The 23,860-nt window shown below is 54.7% G+C and overlaps 1 protein-coding gene across 12 annotated transcripts in view; it reads left to right on the forward strand.

Moving 5' to 3' along the window:
* Nucleotides 1–23,860, forward strand: part of ARNT2 (aryl hydrocarbon receptor nuclear translocator 2) — a 102,097-nt gene that overhangs the window by 27,804 nt on the left and 50,433 nt on the right. For 8 of the 12 annotated variants that reach the window (XM_074317798.1, XM_074317792.1, XM_074317790.1 and 5 more), the window contains 4 exons: nucleotides 1,950–2,064; nucleotides 8,072–8,119; nucleotides 10,303–10,516; nucleotides 13,740–13,953. In XM_074317798.1, coding sequence (XP_074173899.1) covers nucleotides 1,952–2,064; nucleotides 8,072–8,119; nucleotides 10,303–10,516; nucleotides 13,740–13,953 — 589 coding nt within the window. In that variant the 5' untranslated portion in view covers nucleotides 1,950–1,951. Of the gene's footprint in view, nucleotides 1–1,949; nucleotides 2,065–4,785; nucleotides 4,824–6,528; nucleotides 6,574–8,071; nucleotides 8,120–10,302; nucleotides 10,517–13,739; nucleotides 13,954–23,860 lie in introns of those variants that run through there. The other 4 variants (XM_074317796.1, XM_074317795.1, XM_074317793.1 and 1 more) reach the window with 2 other exon arrangements.

The raw sequence follows: 23,860 nt of genomic DNA on the forward strand, positions 1-23,860 counted from the left end.
GCTTTGCAAGACTGAAACGAGCGAATATGACGTGGAACGTTAGCTGGGCAGGTCATGAGTTGGAAACACTCGCACACATCGGAGCTCTGCGCGTGCTGGTTCATCCGCGTTAAAGCAACTTCCTCGTATAGGACGCCTCTGCGGTTTGAGTGGACACTGGCGTCTCCAGGAAGGGAGCTAACGGGTTGACCACGGATCCCTTCTCTTGTAGAATCGTAGGGGCCTAATGTTCCTTGTTTGGGGAAGTGGAGACTTGTTTGCACCAGCAGGGACCTGCCCTTCAGTTTGGGGACTTAACCTAACATGCGTTAGCCTCCATTTCAGAAAAAAGTCCAGATTTCGTACTGGAAGCAGGCAGATGATAAGGTTATGAGGTCACCGACGTTAAAACTCCAGCCGTCACAGATGCGGTACAGTCTAAAGGGCAGAGGGTGGCTTGAAAGGACTTTTTTTTCTTTAAATCTGGAGTCCATTTCAATGTGTACATTGGTTAAAACAAAACACAACAACTGTCATAGTTCTCAAATTTTTGTGAACATCGTGGAGCCGCTAAATGAAGATCTTGTTTATTAGTGTTGTAAAATTCTTCAGAAGTTCTGAGTGGAATAGTTCACATTGACCCTGGAATGTGTTTATTCGACACGATGTCTTCGGGCGTAATGGTGGGTCGGCTTCAGATGCGTCCCTGGTTTCTGGAAGGAGGCAGAAAGCAGAAACTGCCCCCCGTCTGAGCGCCGCTGACCTGCTGGGCACCCGTTGTCCACCCGCTAGGGTCCGGATTCCCATGCTTATCCCGAACTGCCTTTTTGAATGTAGTTTTGTAGGCGCGCTTGCCTCCGCCCGGGTGCTTGCCTCCAGGTGCGAGGTGGCCTAAGAAAGGCCAGCACCAGAGGTCGGTGCCAAGGACAGTGAACAGAACCAGAGAGGCCCTTTGCATATCCATCTTGCCTGTCGGTGGTCTGAGGACAGGTGCCAAGTTCGGGGGACCCTCCACAAAGGGGGAGGGGGAACTGGAACTGTGTGGTTGCTTTGAAGTTAAGGATGGTTAACAGCTCCTGAACGAGCTACCAGAAGTGTCTGGTCATAAGAAATAACCTGTTAGGTAACGATGCGCAGGAAAGTTTCTCTCTTCTAACCTCCTCCTCGTCCTCTTCTTTTTTTTTAAATTAAAGTTTATTGGGGTGACAATTGTTAGTAAAGTTACATAGATTTCAGGTGTACAATTCTGTAATGCATCATCTATATCTCACATTGTGTGTTCATCAGCCAGAGTCAGATTCTTCTTTGAATTAGTATTTATTCCTGGAAAGGCCTGGCTGTGGCGAGCTGGGCGCCTGGGACGGGTGGTACCACCAGCTCACCCTGCTGCCTCAGGCCATGCTTTTAAGGCAACTGGGCCTCGCCATCCTCCTTCTGAATGTGGAGGCCACACAGGGTTCCGTAGTCAGGTTCTGAGTCCAGGTTCAGGGAGGTGACCAGCCTTGGTGCCTGAACACAAATGCCCAGGTGACGGCCAAGCCTCTGAGGACGCTGCCTGGGGGAGGGGAGGAGGCCTGACTCTTGGCGGTTTGCCCATGTGGGTTACCAGCGGTTGGTACCAGCGCTGGTTCTTTCATGTGCCTGGATTCCTGGACGTCTTACCTGCCTCCAGGTGACCAGGAGACCGGAGTCCCCATGGAAACTGCTAAGCCAAACTCTTGTTAACCACCTGAACCGTGGCTATGAAATACGGGTGCGCTGCCCGGGATATCCTTTTCCGGAGGAGAGAGGCAGAGCCCCGAGGGGACGGGCTCACCTGGGTCATGTAACAATGACAGGCAGAGCGGCCCCAGGTCCGGGCCCTTGGGCTTTCCGCCCAGGTGGTGTTTTGGTGCCACTGGGCCACTTTCTTGCTTGTTCCTTGGGGGTTTCCGGCATTGACAACACCTCTCGTCTTTGCTGAATTCCAGAAATGGCTTCGGACATCCCTGGATCGGTGACGCTGCCCGTTGCCCCGATGGCGACCGCTGGCCAGGTGAGGGTGCCCGGGGCCATGCCTGCCCGTGGAGGAAAGCGGCGTTCTGGGTAAGCAAGCTCGGCGTGTCCGGGAATTGGGCCTCATACGTGTTGGGCAAACTCCTGACCTGTTAGGAAAATGCTGCCTGCCCCCATCCTGGAGCATAGGGCTCAGCACTTCGCATCCTGCTTAGATTTTGCAAGATCCCTAACTCTGCGGGGGATTTGCCTGGAGTGTTTTGGGCCTCAGCGCCCAGCTGGGGACTTCTGTTTGAGTGTCATGTGGGAGGGGTGAGCTGTGACCCTGCTGGGCCATCTCTCTGAGGGAGGGGCTCACCTACCCCCTCCTGAGTTCAGCAGCCACAGGGCAGCCCTGCAGCCCCAAGGGCAGGGTGTATGCTGTGCTTTCCTCGGGCTGCCAGCCTCTGCTCGGTGGTGCCCAGCGGTTCCTTTGCACTGGCACCTGGAGGCCGGACGACCTGCCCTGTGTGCTACATGCCAGGCACGTTGATAAGTGATGAGTTCGGCGGGGACCAGAGTACCCACGACCCAAAACTGCATGTACTGTGATGCAGCGAGTCTGTAGCTGTGCTTTGATCTCAAAAACACGCCCGCCAACAAAAACCCCTGCAGGAAAACATCGCTGACCTTTGCAGGCTCTGTAAACGGCCCAAGTCGTTTCCCTCATGGACTCAATTTCACTTCCAACCAAATAAGCATCAAGTGGTAAACAGAGTTTCTCTGGAAGTTGAATCAGTGTGTCCCATAAATGCCATTTCGGTCACACAGGGTCCCCCCAGGAGTACAGCTTCCAGTGACAGCACAGAGGCCTGTGGGGCGGCCGGGTGGGGGCAGCTACACCTAAGGGTGTGGAACGGACTGAGGTGGGATGGAAACGCATGTTCAGCCTTGTACATTTAGATGTAAAAGGACTGTCGTGTGTGTGGTGTGGCCTGGGAAGGAGAGGCTAAGGTCGTCATGGTTACCGGGAGGCCAGACAAGGCTGAGAGTGTCTCAGCGTAGCAGCAGCTTCCCCTGACTCTGTGGGCTCCCTCCAGGGTCCCCACGCAGCCAGTGCTCCATCCCCAGTGGCCACCGTCTTCGCAGGGGGACCAGCAGAGCTCCCGGGGGCCACTCCTCAGATCAGCTGTGGGATAAGGGAGCCGTCTGATCACCACCCACCTGCTACCTAAGTGCCGAGCTCAGTGGGGTCGGGCTCAGTAAAGGGGTGACATGCTGCCAACGCATCACCCTAACGGTTTTGTTTGCAAAGATTCCAGGCCTTTTAAAATCGTTTCAAATGTTGGTGTTCTCCGACTTCCGTCCCCTGGGGACAGGGCCCCATGGCCTGCCCAGTGCTTTAAGAAGAGGCCGGGCGCAGGGCTGTTTGATGAGGGAGGTGGGCTGGGTGGGGGCCGAGGACGGGCGGAGATGCTCAGGCCCACCCCTGTGTGTGTGTGTGTGTGGGGGGTGTCCCCGAGCCCCTCCCACGTGCAGGTTGGTGCCACTGGGGCGCAGCTGCAGGGTGAGGCCGCTCCATGCTCCTGACCCTCGGCTGGCCTGCAGGCCCTGACCTCTGCTTCTCCCAGCTGATGAGTGGACAGCAGGCTCAGTCTCCTTTCTGAAAGTCGTCCCCGCCATCCCTTTCCCTGCTGATCACACACACAGCATGACAATGCGGCCACACTGACCACCCACGAGGGCGAGGGCCCTTCGGACAGACCCACGCGCCTGACCTTCAGGAGGCTTGTCCTCTGCCACCTGCATTCTCGGGGCCCATGTGCCTGCTTCCTTTTTCCTGTCCGAGGAGGGAGCCAGCACACCCTGGTCCCTTGTACTGAGCCCGATGACCTCGGGACATGTCCTCTGTGGGTAAGCATGGAAAACCTCCATTTTTACAGGGCTGTTTCCGTAGTAATTCTTACAGCTGATATTTTCACAGGATTTGCTGAAATTCTGTGGTTGAGGCCACCACTGTTGTAGAACCTCTTGATGCACTGTTCTGACCACAGCCTGCACACTTAGCTAAGTCCAGAGGAGGGCACAGTCGTTGGAAAGCCAGTGACCCCATGGCAGGCTCCCTGGTGCCACCAGGGTGTTCTCCCACTTCCTTCTTTCTGCAAAGGTGGGGCACAGCTGGACAGGCTCAGGGAGTGGGGAGAGGAGAGAAACGGGGCGGGTGATGGGACAGAGGCAAGGAGCTGCTTCCTGCCCCCTGTTGCTTGCCTGTTCCTTACACTCTGACCTGCTTTTCTGGTGGAGGGAAGTGTCCCAAACTCCCAGGATAACCACCCATCCTACCCTCGTGTTTCAGAGCCAAGCGGCGCTGACCCCTGTGGGTTTTGGCTCCTCTGGGGCGCATGCCTGGCTCTTCCCCTCCCCAGCGAGCCGCTCAGCAAGCCGCATGTGCTGCCAGCAGTCAGGACACAAGGTGAAGGTTCAGGAGTTTCGGATTCTTTGAAAAGTGATTCCACATGTGGGAGACATGAGCTGCAGCCAGTCACCTGAACTGTGTCCTTGGGGAGCGATGGGGTGCCAAGGGGTGGGGGCTTCCACAGGGGCACACTCGGCTCTTCTGAAGTTCGGGGGAAGCAACAGCGATGAGATGGGCTGTGCCCCCATCCACCTCACCCCCCAAGCCAGCCCTGTAGGGATGGAGGGTGGAGGGTGCAGGCAGGGGCGTACCGGTCCCTCCCCACTGCCTCGGAGCCCAGTGCTGGGCTTATAACCCGTCGTCACTGAGGAAAACTTTTTCCAAATTGTCTGCAGCCCGTTAGGCTAGCGTCTCCCCCGCCGGCTGCTGGAATGGGGTCAAATCACAGGAGAATGTACGTAAGCAGACGCTCCACCGGGCTAGCATGTATGCGCTGGCGTGGCTGTCACCTCCGGGCTGGTCCAGGCTCTGAAGGAAGAGCATGTGCTGGCAGCCACGTCGCTTCCCTCGTTTGTTTGCAGAAGCCTCTGGCTGGTCCAGGCTGGTTCCGTGCTGCCCCTCTAGGACCAGGCTCCTTGACACAGCTTCTGCGCTGTCCTTAGCAGAGCCTAAGTGGGTGGTTTGTGATGCGTGTTAGATGAAGCATGATTATTATTTCACAGTTGCTGTGATGGAGATTCACGTCTCTTTACACAGCACAGGCTCAGAAACAAATGCCTTTTGTGACTTTGTTTTGGGGCGAGAGTTTGTGCGCCTTGGCAGGAGAGATGGGGAACAGGCGTTTCCAGCCCACCTTTTGGAGACTCAAATCATCCCCGCCTTACGCCGAACCCAGTAACGTGAACACGACAGCACGTAGAAGTCGTGTTTTGGTGTCTCTCCTTTTATTGTCCAGATGCTTCAGTGTAATCGAGACACATAAAAGACGTAAAACGAAGGATGATTTACTTAGCTCTTCCATAGCAGAAGACGTCAGTCTAGCTGCTGTAGTCACAGATATATGTGTCTGGCCAGGGCTGCTCTGGAAGCTTCTGTATCCCTAGCAGTCCCTTTTTTTTTTTTTTTTTTTTTCTATGTTGCTCATAAGCAGTGAGACTTTCGGGGTCCGTTGGTTTATCCTGAGGATGTCTGTGTCCTGATTTCTCTCCTGGGTTCACCCCCACATTACACTCTTCTAAATTACTAAATCTGACTGCTGCCCACCTGTGATCACACCACGCAGGTGGGGAGGCGCTGTTTTGTGGTCCCGTATTTTCTGAAGACAAATCCTGGTGCCCAAGTTCCCATAGGCCTTCAGAAAAGTCTGGCTCCAGAGTTTTCCAGAGGCGGCCTGTCCCCTCGTCATACCCTCTGCTAGACGGAGCCCCGGTGGACCTGAGCCAAGCTGGACCACTGACCACGTGGCTCACTTCCCCGTTTGCTTCACGGGGGACTGGGCAAAGAACAGAGCTGTCTCTGTGAAAACTAGGGTGACCAGTTTGCCCCGCAACTTTCCCAGTTTGTACCCCAGGAACCCCCTCAGTTCCGGGAAATCAGGGCAGTTGAACACCCTAAATTCCCAAAGGGTCGTGCAGGCTGAAAAGGGCTGACCACGTGCAGATCAAATTGAGATAAAAGGCATTTTAAAGATAACTGTACATCTCACACCCCTCTGCGGTTTTGCTAAATGCTTGCCCAAATCCACTGGAATTTTGATAACGTGATTTCTTTTTCTTAAGCCTGAAATGTTTTTGGCAGCCCCGGGGCATTAGGTCACCTCCATGCTCGTTCCCGCGGTGAACACTAGGGGGCACTGTGGCTCTGCGTCTGTGCGGGTCAGGCGGCGGGTGGGGGATCCCTGTTTTTGGAGCTGTTTCCCAGATGTAATTTTCGGGAAAGGTGAGGTGATGGCTTGCTAATGATGCAGACTCTTGATGGCTTTGCTTCATTTAGGAAGCCATGCACCGGTGCCCCCATTTCCCAACAGTGTGGACACTGCAGCCGCTGGCTGGTGCCTGGTGCCCACACTGCATTGTTGGGGTGCATGCATGTCTGTGTCTCCCGGTGACGTGGACATGGTCTCTAACTCTGCTTTCCCACTCTCATCACTTTCGTCCCAGCCTGCCTTCTCTGTGCATAGTTACTGTGACTGCCATCTCTCCCAGGTATCTACTGCCTTTTGTTCTTTTATTCCCAGCACAGCTCTTGTGTCTGGAAATCGGGGGTCCCCTCAGGTCATCGTCCCAGAGAGACTGAAGCCCAGATGAGCACTCTGGCCACGCGGCACAGAGAACCAACCGAAAGCAAACACGTGACACCACTGTAAAGAAGAAAGTGTCCTCTGTAATCCCTGCCCCCATCCCCACGCTGCCCCAAGAACACGCTGCATCTCCTGAGGGACGTGCCTGCGCAGCCTGGCCACTGTCTGGTGGCCGGGGTGTCCTGTGCCTCCCAAGTCACCCATTCCCCACGGGAGCCCCTGCCCTGGGAACCGGGTGCGGTGGGGATGACAAACCTATGAGAAAGGGGCCAGCAGCTCTGGCTCCCTCCGTAGCTGTGGTCTGTCACACACGCACCCTCTGTTTCTGTGCCCAGCTGCTCTGACATGCAGCTTCTCGGTCTCGGCTCTCAGGCGGATGGTCTCCCTTCTCCTTGGGGTCCGTGGGGACTGTGCCTCACTTAGTCCCTCAGTCCCACGAGGAATAAAAAGGGAGCACAGTGGGTCTGAGACCTTCTTCCCCAAGGAGCCCCACTCCCCCAAATGTCCCCGAGAGCCAAGACCTCTGAACTACTTCTCACTTTGTTCCCAGAGACACCGGGTGAACTTTGTACTAATTAAGGACCCCTCTTCTGTGGCATCTTCAGTGGCAATTGAACTCTCACTGGAGAGGGCTGGTTTCTTGAGGAAGAGAGTTTGGGGTGGTATTGAAACAAATACCTATCAAGACCTTTTGTTTTATGTTTATACCGAGAGGCCCAGTCAAGTGGGAATCTGAGTGTTTATTTAGGGAGTTTCAACAAGCACACAGCCACAGTGAGCGGCGTGGGCCCCGAACAAGCCTTTCTCCTTCCACATGCATCACTTGGGCCTGGACCTCATGAGATAATGACCTTAAATGTCCTTTTCACTTTGACTCACCGAGACCAGCCAAGTTCTCCCGTAGCAAACCAGTAGGACGTCGTCTTTTCCTCAGAATCCCTTTATTCTTAAAACTTCCTGTTTTCAAAACCCCTTGAGCTTTCTTACTCTGTTAATGTACCACAAAAGAAAGGAAAAGGGGACGTCTCAATGTGGAATAAGCGGTGTGGAGGGGAGCAGCTGTCCCTTGGGAGGTGGGAGGCGAGGCACAGGGAGCCTCACAGCTCAGCCTGAGCCGTCCAGGGTGGCCTGTATCGGGCTCTCGAGGGGACGAGGCGAGCCTTCGGCACTTCTGCAAACGTTCCCAACTATGAGATCCCAGCGTTCGGCCTGAAGACCTTTCATTCTGCCTTTTCTTGTCCCGAACCGGCTTGATCACGGTGTAGACATGTTTTCCTGCTCTGCCAAGGGCTGTGGCGCTAGGACAGCCATTGACTCAAGTAAAGTCCCCTCTGCCAGCAGCTCATGTCACCAGTCAGATGTCCCACGTGTCAGGATGCTCACTTGTGATCTTGACTTTCCAGAATGGACTTTGACGATGAAGATGGTGAGGGTCCCAGCAAATTTTCAAGGTGAGTTTACTTTACATTCCTTCAATTTAAAGAGGCCGGTAGCCAGCCGTCACCTTTGTCGTTGACAAAGCCCCTGCCTGCAATTTGGTCCCCTGGTTTGTCCCTCATTCTGTGCCAGTATTGGGCCCGGTGGCAGGGAGCTAAGGAGCAGCCCTGCCACATCCCAGCCTAGGTTATCGAAATTTAAGTAACAAGGTATTGAATGTGTTGGCTTTTAAAATTAAACAGTTACTGCCAGTTTTAATGGATTCCTTCTTAAAAGACAGACCTAGAGTTCATGTCTAGAAAAACAATCAAGATAAGGCCTCGTTTTCTACCACAGAAACTAAGGAGAAATAAAAGAAACCTAGTGGCTCTGGTGGGGGCAGGATATAAAATTAGGCTGTGAGCTCCTAGGCCTTGGGTCACTTGCTGGCCAGGTGACAGCACCTGTAGGCGGGCCGTGTGGCTGTCCTGGGCACGACCGCCTCCCAGCGAGGACACCGGGTCACAGGTGCCGGGATGGTCTGTGTAGTACACCCACGAAGGACCAGGCATCCCAGCCCTGTGCCTGTTTCTTCTTCCTCCTCCTCTTTATTTTTCTGGTTTTGTTTCAGTTGTAGTTTGGCAGTGTTGAGAGAAAAGTTCAGTAGGAAGTTTGGCAACGTTGAGAGAAAGGCACAAACCGTTCCATCCGTCTTTGCAAAATCCCCATCTGCACTCAATTTATTTATGGAAGGGTCCGCCTTCACATTTCTCCCCATCATCCAAACGTCCCTGAGGCTTGTTTGTGGATGAACTTGAAAGCCTGCCCCAGGGGGCGGATACCTTCCTGCAGCATCCACAGCCTTGGTCTGGAGTGACAGCCTCGGGTATTGTAAAAACGTTTTTTGAAGAACGAGGTCCGTGTGGAGCCCTAGGCCTGCGGACTTCCCCACGGCCGTTCCTTTGGGCTGTGGTTCCTTGCACCCATGATGTGGTTGTGTGTGGAACGCACTTCCCCTGAATCCATGAGGAGCACGCATCTTGCTACAATTCCAGGGCTGCCTGGGGCCTCCCAGTCCAGTCGATGGACACTTCCTCCCTGAGATGAGAACGTTGGGTGCCGGAGTCGCGAGGAGATGGAGGGCACTTGAGCTCTGATGGCGCTAGAGGGTCTCATCAAACACAAGTGTGTGTTGTTTGTCCCTCGGTGCAGACAGAACCTCAGCGCGGATGTCCACGCATTTGGAGGGCAGGTTGTGACAGGACAGGGTGCTCTGTTCCTGAAAGGGAGCTCATCTCAGACGTAGGGTGTGTGTCTCCCGCCCCGTCGCTCCCGTTGTAGGCAGCCTCCCTGAATGAGGAAACAGACTTGATGTCTCTGGATCAGAATTCCCCTTCAGATAACCTTCCATCCATGTTGACTCAGGAAATAATGATTCCTGGGATCTCAGCACAGAAAACGGAAGAGACTTGTGGAGTGGCGTATGTTGGGCACTGATGGCCCGGGTCAGTGATGAGGTGACATGGCAGGGCTGCAGAGAGCTCATTGTATTGGGTCCTGTCATTAAGAAACAGAAACGCTGGACTCGGTACCATTATCTCACAAGCCCATCAGTGAGCCCGTTTTTACGTATAGTTCAGACCTCGGCTTCTGTGGACCATATCCTTTCCCCCAAACAGGGAAAATAAGAGAAAAAGATGGGACATGCTTCCAACACATGCTGGGGTTCCCAGGGTTGAGGGTGTGGGAGCCCCGGGCCACCAGCTCCATCACAGAGGCATAGCTGATGGACCCGTCAGCCGTGGCTCATGGGAGCTGCTCAGAGAGGTACCTGAGTCTGTCCCCCCGCCCCCCACTTTGCCGGTGGTTATGGCTGCTGACCAGTCTGCTTCCGGCTGTCCCCTGCCAGCAGAGGGAGAGTGTCTGAGTTCTTTCTGCTTGTTACAAAGCCCTTAGGTACCCGGGAAACAGTGAGACGATTTCAGGACACACTTAGACGTGGGACAGAGGCATGTGCAGGAGCCTGTGCCGCCCCCACCCAGACAACCTCACTTGGGGTCTGAGACCCGCTCTGCCCAGGGTCTTCTGAGCGCGGCCGCGATGCGTCCCCTGTTTCTTGGTGACTGGGTGTTATCAGCGTGCCGTCATATCCTGTTGGCCGGTAACCCCTGTCTGATGCTTCTCTTCTCCCCCCTCCTGGTCTCGTGCTTTCGGGAAGAGAGAACCACAGTGAGATCGAAAGGCGCAGGCGGAACAAGATGACACAGTACATCACCGAGCTGTCGGACATGGTGCCCACGTGCAGCGCGCTGGCCCGGAAGCCGGACAAGCTCACCATCCTGCGCATGGCGGTGTCACACATGAAGTCCATGCGGGGCACGGGGAACAAGTCCACGGACGGCGCCTACAAGCCCTCCTTCCTGACGGAGCAGGTACTTGTCCCTCCCCCGTCGTCACCGGAGGGGCCCCAGGCTGAGCCGAGCCCCGTGGGGAAGTTGTGGGCTTCAGGGCTGAGGCAGGGAGGAAGGCAGACATTCTGTCGTCACACTTCACCGGGAAACTGTCTACGGGGTGTGTCCGACCTTTGCGTCGTCTGCTTTCACGTGTGCTGTGGATCTTACTGAGGCGTCACCCAAACCTGTGCTCAGTGTCTGAGCAGTGCGCTCCCCGTGCTGACGCGGGGACAAGCCAGCGACAGTCTCACAGTTCCCATGCACTGGGGTCCCGGTGGCCGTCCTCACAATGGACACTTTGGTAGCAGTTGTAATAATAGCGACAAGGACATGAGAGCTGGTGCTGTCTCCCGGCCTGGTCGGAGCCATGCCTCTCTGTGCGTTATTTCATTTCCTGCTGACTCAGGCCCAAGGACTCCGCTGCCGTCATTCATCCCTGTTTTATAAAGGAAGTTCAGGCGGTTTGTCCAGAGTCACTCAGCTGCTCGCTGGTGAAGCCAGGAGTTGGCACTGCCTGGTGGGACCCCAAAGCCCTATGTTAACAGCCCCCCTCGCCTGTGAATAGCTGGGAAGCGCAAGCCCGTGAAATGGTTAGTGGGATGGGGTTTTCGAGATTGGCTGTGTTCTGAGTCCTGGTCACACGCTGGTCGTGGGACACGTGGCAAACGCGCTTAGCTGATTCAGTTTGCTCGTGTCCGAGATGAACACTTTTGCAGGATGAAGGAGCTGGTGGGTTGAAAGCACTTTGTGTGAGGTGGTGGGTGGGGAAGCATGACAGCGTGTTGCTGTAGGAGGCACCGGGAGGGTGGCCAAAGTGAGAGTGCGTGGAGGGGTCCTCGGGGGTGGGGGGTATCCGGGGAAAGAGGCAGCATCGGCGGCTGTGAAGGCGCCCCAGAATGTGCCTGAAAGAGGGGTGCCCAAGAGGATTCCACATGAGAACAGTGAGTGCGGAGCCTTGGAGGCAGGAGAGGCAGAGGGCGTGGCCACGCCGTACCTGGCGTCCAGGTGTCAGGACCGTGTGGCCGTGGGGTGGCCGTCCCTGGGAGCACATGGAACAGGGTGGTTCCCATGTCAACAGGGAGGCGGTGACCGCTCCCACCGCATGTGGCTGTGGTGACGGAGGACCGCGACGAGAGCAGGATGCTGAAAGCGGGACTTGGGTGGAATGAGGGGTTCGTAGCTGGTAGGTAACCAGGCAGAGGTCGATTACGCAGCTACTAACTGCTAGGACCAGTACAAAGCTTTTTCTGTCCATGTGTTCCATTCCCAGAGAAAGCCTGTTGGGTCAACAGTTGGAATGAACCTCTTTATCTTGAAGCCAGCAGGGATGACGGAAGAGGGCTGAGAAGGTGGTGTGCACGTCAGCGCCCCACCCACTTCTCTCTCGGTCACATGGCACTTGTTGACGATACAGTGGCTACAGTAGTTGAGCGCCCACTGTGTGTCAGGCCCTCACTAGGTCCTTCACACACAAGAGCTCATTGAACCCCACAAAAATGTCACTGAAAAAAAATCCGTGTGGAAAAAAACCGGAAGCTGAGGGTGTTGTCAGGGGCCCAAAGGTGCAAAAAGTCAGGAGCACGGAGGGTGGTCTCCTTTTACTCCAGAACTCAGGCCCTTAGGCCTCACTGTGAAATGCAGGCAAAGCTGAATCTTGGTAATGAGTGACGTGTTCCCGGAAACAAAATCTGGGGAGGGGGATGGAGAAAGAGAGGTCTGTGCCGAGCGTGAGGCACTGTCCCCATAGACCTTCCCACAGCCCTCGCAGACTGGACACAATTGTGGAAACGTGAATGAGGTCATCAGCCTCCACTTCCTGTGCTCCGGTGACAGAATCGTCTGCTTTCCCAGACACATTGTCCATCTTCCTTATAGTCTTTCCTGTAAGGAAGCTTTTCCCAATACTGAAAATAAAAACGCTGACCCAGTTCTGAGCTAAGGAAGCATCTAGGACACACAGAAGTGCGAAGCAAGAGAAACCAACTAAGTAAACCTTCCCTTAGACACAGTCCGATCCCCCTCTTCTCCCAGGCAGAGGGCGTTAGAATTCTGACCTAGCCAGGGGCTCGGAGACGCTCCTGAAGCCCCACGTGCCGCTCACCAGCAGGTCCACGGTCTCGACCCAGTGGGGGACGAGGTCGCCCCATTCGCCTGCAGGCAGCTGGCCGCAGGCCGTGCTGCAGAGGGCCTTCCACTGTGAACGTCTTGGAACAAAGGGTTCCGAGCACCTTTGTTCTCTGGGGCCTGAGCTGGGTGAGAGGTGGTGGGAGGCGCACGTGGGAGCGAGTTCCTTGGGCAGGATTGGAGCCCGTGTCATTGGGCGGGCAGGGGGACTCCTTGGCTGGCTGTGAGAATGACATGGGTAGGCAGCTGCATCTGAGCTGCCCTCAGGCGCTGCAGAGAGAGAACAGCTCATGGTAACCAAGTTAATCTTGCCCCATCCACGGCCCTCGCGGGCGGCTGCCAAGGCTTCCTGCTGCCCGCTCACTGATCTCAAGCCACTTCCTTCCTGCTTCGCTGCCAGGCCTGAGCCCGCTGAGTCAGTGTGGACCCAGGGCTGGTGCACTCACCTCTCTCCTCGCTGTAAAGTGACGTGGGCAATGCTATATGCCCTGCCACCTCCTGGGATCACCCTGAGAGTCTGTTGAGATGTCAGCTGTCAAATTGTTCTGGAACTCTGACAGACACGCACATGCAAGGTGATATTCTTGTACTCAGTGCCAGCCCTCAGCTCAGAAACTACAGGAAGGGAGCGTGGCGAGCGGCAGCTGGGGAGACATGTGGCCCCTTTCCTCCCCTCTGCTCACTTTCCCATTCTCCTTCCCTTCCTGCCGTGAGCACCTTTGCACCAGGCCCTTCTTCTGTTCCAGTGACATGTCTGCAGCTTGAATATGCAGGTGACAGCCGCACCTTCTCTGGTGATCACCCCTTGCTCTCCTGTTCCCCTGAGCGCATGTTTCCTCTCTCCCTAAGGGAAGACGAGTTAAGACTGGCCTAACAGTGTCAAAGTAGCTGAATCTCAGGGCTTGTACAAGCCCTGTGCATTTTTTTTAGTTCATTTTCCAATGAAAAAAAGCAAACAAAGGCTCCAAAGCTATGTGCATATCACCACGAGTATCTGAATGGAAGGTGAAGGTTGCTAATAAGAAACCAGCGTGGGCCAGCGTTCATCCTTGTCCTAATCCCCATCATTTTGCCCCAGGAGCTGAAGCATCTCATCCTGGAAGCAGCTGATGGATTTCTGTTTGTCGTGGCGGCCGAGACCGGGCGCGTCATCTACGTGTCTGACTCCGTCACGCCCGTGCTGAACCAGCCCCAGTCGGAATGGTTTGGGAGCACGCTGTACGAACAGGTGCATCCTGATGACGTGGAGAAGCTGAGAGAGCAGCTGTGCACCTCGGAAAACTCCATGACAGGTCAGTGTGGCTCCCTCTGTGGGGCTGGGGACCCTGGAGAAAAATTTCTTCCAGGAACCAGATCAGGAAGCTGAAGGTCAGAAGACGCGGCCCCAAGGTGAGGACAGGGTTACGTTCAACGTGACTTGGGTAATAGCGTCATTTATCCTATCACGTTTTAAGAATTCACTCTTAATACAGCCCTTTTTTCCTCTGTTTTACCTGCAATTAGAGACGTTGACAATAGGAGGCGGTGTTGATGCGTTACCCAGAATCCCATGCTCTGTAGTGAGGTCCAGTGTGTGACATATTTCTTACCCAGGCCTGAGGACCTGAAGGGAAGTTCCGTGGGAACATTTAAAGGCAGTCAGTTGTGCTATAACACACATATGTGTTATTTAAAAATCTGCAGTGCAGAAAACTGAAATAAAACCACAGGGAAAAGTGGGTTAGGAGCACGACACTCAGAAATGTGTAAGAGACAAAGAAAAATAAAAATGGGAACCTAGTAAAAATGGGAGCACAGCTTTCCCCTTAATCACGTCCTCAAAGGCCCCGTGTCCAAGTACAGTCCCGCTCTGAGGTCCCAGGGATTAGGGTTTCAGCATGTGAATCTGGGGAGATACAATGGAGCCCACAATCCTTATGATGAGCCCGAATCGGATATTGTCGAATGTGGCAGAAGTACAGCTGTTTCTGGACGATGCTAGTCATGTTCTCAGTGTTGGTATGAAAGGAGGAAGAGGAGAAAGCATTCAGGCGTGAGGACAGAGTGTGTTGTCTCATCTCTCTGTCTTCTGTAATGGGGACGCGTGACCTGGCCACGAGCTCTACATGTGTGCAAAGCAACGATGCTGAAACACACTCTGAGAAAGACGTACTCTGGGCTAGAGACGTAGAAAAGCTCGCTTAAAATTCTAAGGACCTTGATGAAGTTAAGCATCTGGGTGGGATGGGTGAGAAAAACAGGTCACCCAGGAAGCGGTGGCTTGACAGCTGAAATCACCTTTCTGGAAAGAGCTGCCTTTCCCCACATTCTGCAGTTGACCACAGGATGTGGCTTGATGAAACGCCATCAGGATGGGGCAGATGGCGGGGAAGTGGCGGCCAACAGCTTAGCTCACCCACTCACCAGGGTTGGGTGCACATTTATGTACGTGGGAAGTCTTCATGTGTCTGGCAGAGTTCAAAGGGGCAGCGTGAACCACATTTGGACAGAAATGTCCTTGGAGTGGACACCGGATGGTGGCCGTGGCAGTGAGAGCCAGCTTGGGGGTAGGGTGTCTTTCAAGATGTGGGAGCAGATGGCTGAATGGTGACCAGGCAGGCCTCTGAGCTCTCTTTCTGGCCCAGCTCCTCTTCTGAGGAAAAAGTGTCCTGTGGGTGGAAGGGAGGACTGGGCCTCTCTGGGAGCTGTTGGGGTGACGTGATCCCCCCAGCATGGACGTACACCAGGAGGTGGGCGTGGAGGAGCTTACTGCCCAGCGCTGCCTCTGGCACAGGCCTCAGCGAAAGCTGGCCCTCGTGACAAGGCCAGAGCTGGGCTTCATGGCCAGCAAAGTGGGAGAAAGAGAGGCCATAAAACTTGGAGTCAGAAAGCTCAGGCATGACTTGAAGCCTTCGGTTTTGGGACGAGGGTCTCTGAAACCCTCCTGTCCCTTGGACAGGTTTCCTTTGAGGCCTGGAAAGAGGGGGTGTGACCCACTGCCGTCAGGGAGCTACAACCACCCATGACCTCTGAAAACGTCCTTGCCTTTTGTGGCTTTTGCTTTTCTTTTTCCCTTCCCTTCCCTTCCCTTCCCTTCCCTTCCCTTCCTTTTCCTCTCCTCTCTTCCCTCTCTTCCCTCTTTCTTTTGTGTGTGGTAACAACGTGAGCGCTAGTCTCTTAACACATTCCCAAGTGCCCCTGCTGTCACACTGCACTGCTGGCTTAGGCTCAGTGCCGCACAGCGGATTTCCGGGATGCCTTCATCCAGCGTCAATGAATCTTTATACACACTGAGCAGCCGCTCCCCACGTCCCCCACCAGCCCAGCCCCAGCCACCCCCGTTCTGCTCGCTGCTTCCGTGAGTTTGGCTGCTTTAGATTCCTGGTGTGCGTGCCGTGTTTGTCCTTCTGCGACCGGCTTATTTCACGTGGCACTGTGGCATCTAAGCACATCCACACCGTGGCCATCGGCTTCCCTTCTTTTTAAAGGGTGACGGAGCTCTGCCGTACATATACACCACACTGTCCATCCCTGTGTCAGTGACGCCTGGGCCGTTTCTGTACTTGGGCTGCTGTGAAGAATGCCTCACTGCACTTGGGATGCCGATACCTGTTCGAGATGCTGCTTTTAGTCCTTTGGGGCGCTCACCACACCTGGAACGGGAATGGCTCCTGGGAGGGCTGTCAAAGGCAGGCTCTCCTCCTCTGACAGCAGACGTGCGTGTTCGCAGCTCTGGGCCTGTGTGCACTGGCTGGGCAGCACCACAGAAGCACTGCTTCTCCAGGGAGCCCAGGACGGGCCCCTGGGCCCCTGGGCCACCTGCCCTGCCCAGCTCCAGTGTCTCGAGCATCAGAGCATGTGAGCCAGGATGTGGGGCCAGCTCTCCACCCAAGGCTTGTGGACCCACGAGCTGGGAGAGGCAGTCAGGGTGCTGTCACTGAAAGGAGGAGGGGACGCTGGCAGGCAAACCCCAGGTCTGCCCAGGCTGGCTGGGGGAGCAGCCTCAGCGTTGTGAGAGGTGGTCCCTGTGGGGAGGGTGGGGGTTCTGGCCACAGGGTCATGTGCTCCCCAGGTCACGGGATTGAGTGGGAGATGGAGCTGGTGTCAGGGACGGAGGAGAGGCTGCAGGAGTAATAACCGTGGACCTGAGAGTGACCTGAGCACAGCTCACAGGGACGGCAGGGAGCCGAGGAGAGGACCAGGGCTTTCCAGGTGATGCCACACCTGGTGATGCCACACCTGGTGATGCCACACCTGGAACTGGATGTGCCCGAGGGTTGGGCTTCCGAGGGGAAGCAGCGCAGCCAGCGCCAAAGGGAGCTCAGAGGAGCGGATTCTCCTGTGTCTTCATGGTTCTCCCAAGTCCCCCTGGGGCTGCTGACCTGTGGAAACCGGACACGCCCAGCGCTGCGCTGGCCGGGATGCCGATGTGACGAAGGTTAAGGCCGGACGCTTGCAGAAGAGTGTACGGGGCCGTTCCTCCTGCATGTCCCTCTGAGGCTGTTTCTGCTCGACGACTCCTCCCTTCGGAGACTGGGTCAACGTTTTGGTCCTGTGTAGTGGGAAACTGTAATAGGTGGAAGTGTCTAGCGGTGGAAAAGCGTGCAAGCAAGGCTTTGTTCGTTCGTTCGTTCGTTCGTTCGCTCCTTTCCTGCTTCCCCCCCCCCCCCTTCCGTTGTCCACTCATTACTGCATTTCCTCACCTACTGATGTATTGAGCAAATACCTATTTGCATGGCCGTAGGAAGGTCATTCCCTGTCACCAGCAGGAGTTCCCAGCTTGCTGACTGAATGGACCCCATTTCCTAACTGTTCCAGCCTGGGTTCTCTGTGATAGCCCTGGGGGAGCCAGGCAGTCCCTGAGGGCTTTGGCTGGAAAGTCCCCGTATGTGACTCACCGTCCCGATCAGCTGTGGTCAAGCTCCCCTTCTCCCCACACAGAGCTTTGCTGAAGTCCAGAGATGCTTTCGGCCTCGACTCACAGGGTTTGGCTGGGCCGCAGTCTGGGCACAGACAGCCAGCCACTCACGAGACAGGCCACCAGGGAGCCATCTCGGCCAGCACTGCTCACTGGCCTGTCATCACGCTGTTTCTGTGAGAGGTCAAGGTGGTGCATCCACCTCAGTGTCCCTACTGGTCCGGGAGGCAGCACCCCTGAGGGACAGACACTGCGCGTTCTGCTTCTGTTTCCTCATTCAGCCCTGACAGTGAACCATTAATAACTGTACTGAACTCTCGTTCATGTTTCTAGCATGTGTTTCACCACTTGAGTGGCCGGCAGCCCTGGCTGCACATTAGAGCCGATCACAGGGGAGATAGGACACCTGCCCGGGATTTGGGGACAGACGGGTGGGCACTGTCACTGTGAAGCTGCCGTGGGGAGAGGACTGCCACTCCCCTGAGGGATTCGTATGCTCAGTCAAGTTGAGAAGCCCTGAACTAAAGGATTTAGCACGGCGCGGTTGGGGGCAGCCTGCGGCAGCCGGGATGGGCATGAAGTGATGGGCTTGGCCCCTGTCAGTTCTGCTGCCCAGCTCGTGTGTGCCCAGCTCTTGGTCCGGGGCCAGGCCTTTGGGGAGAGCAGCTAGAGGAGCAGCCTCTGAAGGTTTGCTGCCCTCCTTGCTGTGGGCACAGGCCGACCAGGCACGGGGAAAGGCATGGCAGCCGTGGGACCTCGCTTGCAAGTCCACATGTGGCAGGCCCTCCACTGGGGTCAGTGGGAGGTTTGCAGGGTCACCAGGCAGTACCTTCTGTTGTGGAATGGGGGGAAAGTGGGGACCCCACACTGTCACGCACGGGGACCCAGGCTAACCCTGGGACGGACGCAGTTACGACACCACAAAGGACAGCATGCACGCCGTGGGATGGGTGTGCCTGGAAAGGGGCTGACAGTTGTCAGCAGTCGGTCACCACAGGACAGAACTGTGTGGCGCTCAGCTATGTGGCCGAGCCCTTCAGCAGGAGAATGTCGGGCAGATAACGGGTCCCACAGGCGTCTCGGGAGCTCTCGAGTCCACCCCTGTGGTGTCGGTGCTGGAAAGGATGGCCTGTTTCCACATGTCAGTCGTGAAGCAAACGTCATGAAAACCGTCCATACAAATCTATAGCTTATTTGCTTTGGAACGCGTGGGCTGTCTTTGGGCTGATGCCAGAAGCTGGGATCGGGAGCTCGGTGAGCCATCCATTTCTTGCCATATTAGGTAACAGATAAATGTGGCAAAAAGAAAAAAAAAATCCTGATTTTATCTGAGTCGACTCTTAACAGTGTTATTGGGTTTCTGTTGTTTGAAATAGAAATCAAGTGTTTAGTGGCAAGAAAAGCATGCGTATGTGATTCGGACCCCTTGGAAATTGCCCAGTTGTGTAGTAAACACCTAGAAAAAGCGTTTAGCACCAGCCTGCCAGAGGTGCTCAGTAAGCACACGTGAGACTGAAACCTGAGCATCGCCGGCTGGTTGTGTTTCGTTTCTCTGTGGTGACTTTCCCACTAGAAACCACAGGCTGCTGCGATCTGTTGTCCCAGATGTTTCTTTGGCGTCCGTTCAGTTCTTGTCGTGAACTATTTATGCGGACGGCCTTGTTTTTTTTTTGTAGCATGCATAGCGTGCTCCTGAGCCGCCGGACGGTTTGTGTTCTCCTCTCACATTTTCTGTTGAAAGATATTTCATGAATCTGGACAGATTGCCAGCTCGGGCCACTGGGCTCATTATCACCATGGAGTCAGCGCTGTTTTTGCACACACGGCTGGAGGGCTTCTCTGCAAGCCGAGAGCACTCATGCTAGTACGTGTGTGTGTCTACAGGTGTGTGCGCAAGCACCTGTGTGTGCATGCTTGTGTGTGTGTGCACGTGTGTGTGCGTGTGTGTACACAGGCACCTGTGTGTGCATGCTTGTGTGTGTGTGCACGTGTGTGTGCGTGTGTGTACGCAGGCACCTGTGTGTGCATGCTTGCGTGTGTGTGCACGTGTGTGTACATGTGTTACGCAGGCACCTGTGTGTGCATGCTTGCATGTGTGTGCACATGTGTGTATGCAGGCACCTGTGTGTGCATGCTTGCATGTCTGTGTGCACGTGTGTGCACATGTGTTATGCAGGCACCTGTGTGTGTGCATGTGTGTGTACGCAGGCACCTGTGTGTGCATGCTTGTGTGTGTGCACGTGTGTGCACATGTGTTACACAGGCACCTGTGTGTGCATGCTTGCGTGTGTGCATGTGTGTGTGTGTACGTAGGCACCTGTGTGTATGTACATACGTGTGTGTGTGTCCTGCACATGAAATCAGTAGGACCTGGTAAGGCCCTTTCCCTTGGGTAAATGACTTACCTTCCCTGGGCCTCAGTTTCCTCTTCCCCCTTCAGGACTGCGAGGTGATGAGGGGATAATGCTAATAACAGAGTTTGGGAGGTGTAGGGAGTTCGTTTACTTTGTAATGATTGGAAGTTATGTTTGAACACTGAGATAGTGGTTTTCCTAATGATCCCTCTTGCTCTGCTGTTGTATCTTCTCACCCCTCTTAAGGTTTGGGCACTGTTGACAAGGGAAGGCCTTGCGTGTTTTGCTGTGACAGGGACCGGGCCGGCTCAGGCCTGTCTCTGCCAGCCTTCAGGGCACAGAACCAGTTTCCAGATGGAGGGCTCCGATGGTCAGAGCTGGTCGCCGTGCCCGCGTTCCCCGAGGCTGCCTTCGTAGCTGGCCCCTGAAGCCGGGCCAGGGTACCCCGTCCCCTCACCAGTCCCAAACTCCTTTCTCCTCCTATCCTTGCCTCCCACGTGTCAGGACCTATCATGCGATGTCCAGAGTAACAGCTGGGGAGGGGAGGGGTCTGCAAGCAAAGCGTACCCGGGCTTGGCAAGGCTTGAAGAGACTGGCCCAGTCATGGCAGTGAGTGATGGGTGTCCATGGGCGCAGGGCATTCCTGCAGGAGAAGTAACCTGCCCTGCACACAGCCTCCTCCTCAGAGGGGTTCCCGGGGGTCAGACAGGCAGCCAGGGAACCGGGGGAGACAGCCCCCACTGTGCGTCCAGCTGGAACACGGACCCTTGGGCTAGAGACCAAGCCACTTCCCTCTCAAATGGCAGCCTCTGTGGGTCAGTGCAGGGGGCCCTCCAGCCTCCATGGAGCTGAGCTGCGGCCCAGTCAGGGAGCGCGTGTGAGGAGGTGGGAGCAGGCAGTCCAGGTGGAGACCAGCTTTCCCAGCTCCCGAGAGCAGTGACTGACCTGAAAACGGGAGAGAACAACATTCAGTTTTCTGTCTGTCTGAATACACGTTTTCCATCGCCTAGAAATGTGTGGGTTAGACTTGAGGACTCGGAATCTTGCTTTAAGTCCATGTGGAGACTGCCCTGTATGGAAGAACCATGCATTTCTTTGTCACGCGAAAGACCTGTCCCCTGTGTTCTCATTTGCGTGTCATGCCTTCTTGAAATGAGCAACATCCGTCTGACTGGCGCTTGAGAAATAGCAGCTTTGTAAATAAGTTTTAAAAATTCCCAGTCCCTCTTTGTTTGGTGGGGCATGAAGTTTGTATAATTGGGAATCCTTTTTAAAGGAAAAGAATACGATGGTGAGTATAAGATACAGAGATAGATAAAACCCCAGCCCCTGAAACAGTGGTTCTCCACACGCAGTGCCCTTCAGAACTTCCGTCGGTCTGTAAAAAACGCAGATGCCGGGGTTCCGCCCTTTTCTGTAAATTCCACTACCTTGCCGTCACGTCCAGGGTCTGTATTTTTAAAAGCCGCCCTGCTGATTACAGTGCGCACCAGAGGTTGAGCATGACTGCATCCCAATAAAATCACACAGTCCAGTCTGTTTACGCCAAGAGAGACAGTTTAGCAAGAGCAAAATAAAAAAAGAAACAAAATGTTAAAAATGTAATCAGTTAGTAACACTATTGAAAAATGAGCAGCTACAGCATTTTAAACTCTTCGCAAGAGTCTTGATTTCTTAATCTTGTTTCCTAACTTTGATGCTGAAGAAGCAAGTACTGGATAAAGACTTCTTTTTTCTGTCTATAAAAAGAAACGGTAACAAAAATAACGTAGGAGTGATGTTGTTTTTAGGCAGATGTAATTATTTGGAGTAGCTTTGGAACATCTCAAGAATCATTACTTTCTGCTGGGGGATTGGGGTTTCAGTAATGTTCTCACGTGATGGTCATATTTTGTAATGCTTTGGTTAAAAATAACTTGATTGCAAAAACCTCAGCATGATCAGGAACATTAAAATAGTTTCCTTTAGCTTCACTAAAAAAAAGGCACATTTCTTTCTGAGATGTCATGACTTACGGCAAATGGCTAAATGAGAATGCATGGATAGCACAGACCTTTCCTGTTTATTGCTCTCTCAGTAGAAGCTAATTGAGGAAAACATCTGCATTCTGTTTTCCCTTTATTTCTGTGGATTCTTTTATGACACTGCAGTGCAGAGCCTGGCCTGCAGCCCGTTCACCAGGGCAGAGCCGATGGGCTGTGGACTTCCCAGTCCTGGCGATGGCATCCATTCTCTCCAGGGAGCTCGGCACAGTCTCATTCTTTGACCTTGAATGCACATATTCTAAGGACCTAGAGGCACAAGAGCTCGTCGTGGTGGGAACCTCAGAGGTGACCCGGGCCAACTCTTCCCTCGGCCGTGCAGCTCCCTCCAGAACATGCCTAGCAAGTGGGTGCCTGCCTGGCTCCTCAGGAATATCCGCAGGGCAGACTGGCCTTGTCAGGAGACGGCCCCGTCCACGTGGGAGTGATGTACGTGTGCTCAGTGTGAAGTCGCCCACGGTCGCCTGCCACTGTCCTAAGCAGCACAGCTGACATTGTTTGGTAAGAGTGGGTATCGGCATGCACACACACACATGCATGCACATGTCCACACACATGCACACATGCACGCACATGTGCGCACACATGTATAGACATGTGCACACACATGCACACACACACACACAGACTCGCTCACAGCCAGGCGATGAGTTAAGAACGTGGACCTTGGAGACAGTAAGGAAGCCCCTGGGTCGTGAGGGTGGGCGTCAGGCTTGCCCAGAGAGCAGCTGAGGTCTGTCCAGCCCAACAAAGCCGTGCCTGGAGCCCTGGGCCCAGAGCTGCACCCCCCACACACACCTCTCCGGTACTGGCAGCAGCCTTGCCCACGACGGAGGCAGCTCCCGGAGCTTGACCACCACGTCTTCGTGGGTGAAGGGGACCCTCTTTAGGGGAGGCACATTGTGTGTCTGTGGCTAATCCCGCAGACGGTTATTCCAGTGCACGCCCCTGTGCTGGAAGCTGACAATACAGCAATGGTGGGACAAGCGAGCTCGCCATCCATGATGGACCTTTTGCTGAGGTGGGGACACAGTCAGAGGATGAGGCCAGAATTAAAATGCTCATGCGGGGAAAAAGTAGGCAGCTGTAAACACAGGCACAGGGACCCGAATTCCCATGTTGGGGATGGTGGGGACGGGGAGCAGGGAAAGGCCTCTCGGAGGAAACGGTTGTGAAGCTGGAACCTCAGGAATCTGAATGAAGATCGGCCATCCTTAGGACCTGGGGGTGTCAGGAGCTTCCCCAGCCCCGGGAATAGCACGTGAAAAGGCCCTGTGGCAGGGAAGGCGCTGTCCGGTCTGAGCAGGGGCCATGGAGTGTGAGGAGGGGGTGAGGCCAGGCCAGTGACGGCCGCCGAGGGCCATCGCGCACTTAGAATTCCCTCAGTACCCAGAGCAGTCCCCGAAAGGAGCTTCCCACTCCGCGATGTGCATTTTTATGCATAAAGACTGCTCTGGTGCTGGGAAGAAAATGTTTTATTTGCAATGCAAGGAGAGGGACCTGGCATTACATGCTGCATGAGGTGCTGTGTGAACTAACTTCACAAATACTTCTCGTTTAATCCTCATGACAAGCCTCTGGGGTGGGGGAGGCAGGAGGGTATCCAGGTGTTCTACCACTTTGTTGAAAAGACAGCCCTTTCTCCACTGGGGATTGCCTTTGCACCTTTGTCAGAAATCAGTCGTCTCTCCGTACGCATCTACTTTTGGATGCTGTGCCATTCTGCAGGTCTCTTTGTCTGTTCGTCCCCAGTTCTGCCCCGTCCGGGTTACCGAGGCTTTATCATGAAGTCAGGGACGGCCAGTCTTCCAACTGGATCCTTCTTTTCTGGAGCTACCTGGGCTCTTCCATGTTCTCTGCATTTCCATAGGAACTTTGCAATCAGCTTGCTAGTTCCTACGAAAAA

This window comes from Rhinolophus sinicus, linkage group LG13, assembly GCF_036562045.2.
Source record: "Rhinolophus sinicus isolate RSC01 linkage group LG13, ASM3656204v1, whole genome shotgun sequence".
Classification (NCBI taxonomy): Eukaryota; Metazoa; Chordata; class Mammalia; order Chiroptera; family Rhinolophidae; genus Rhinolophus; species Rhinolophus sinicus.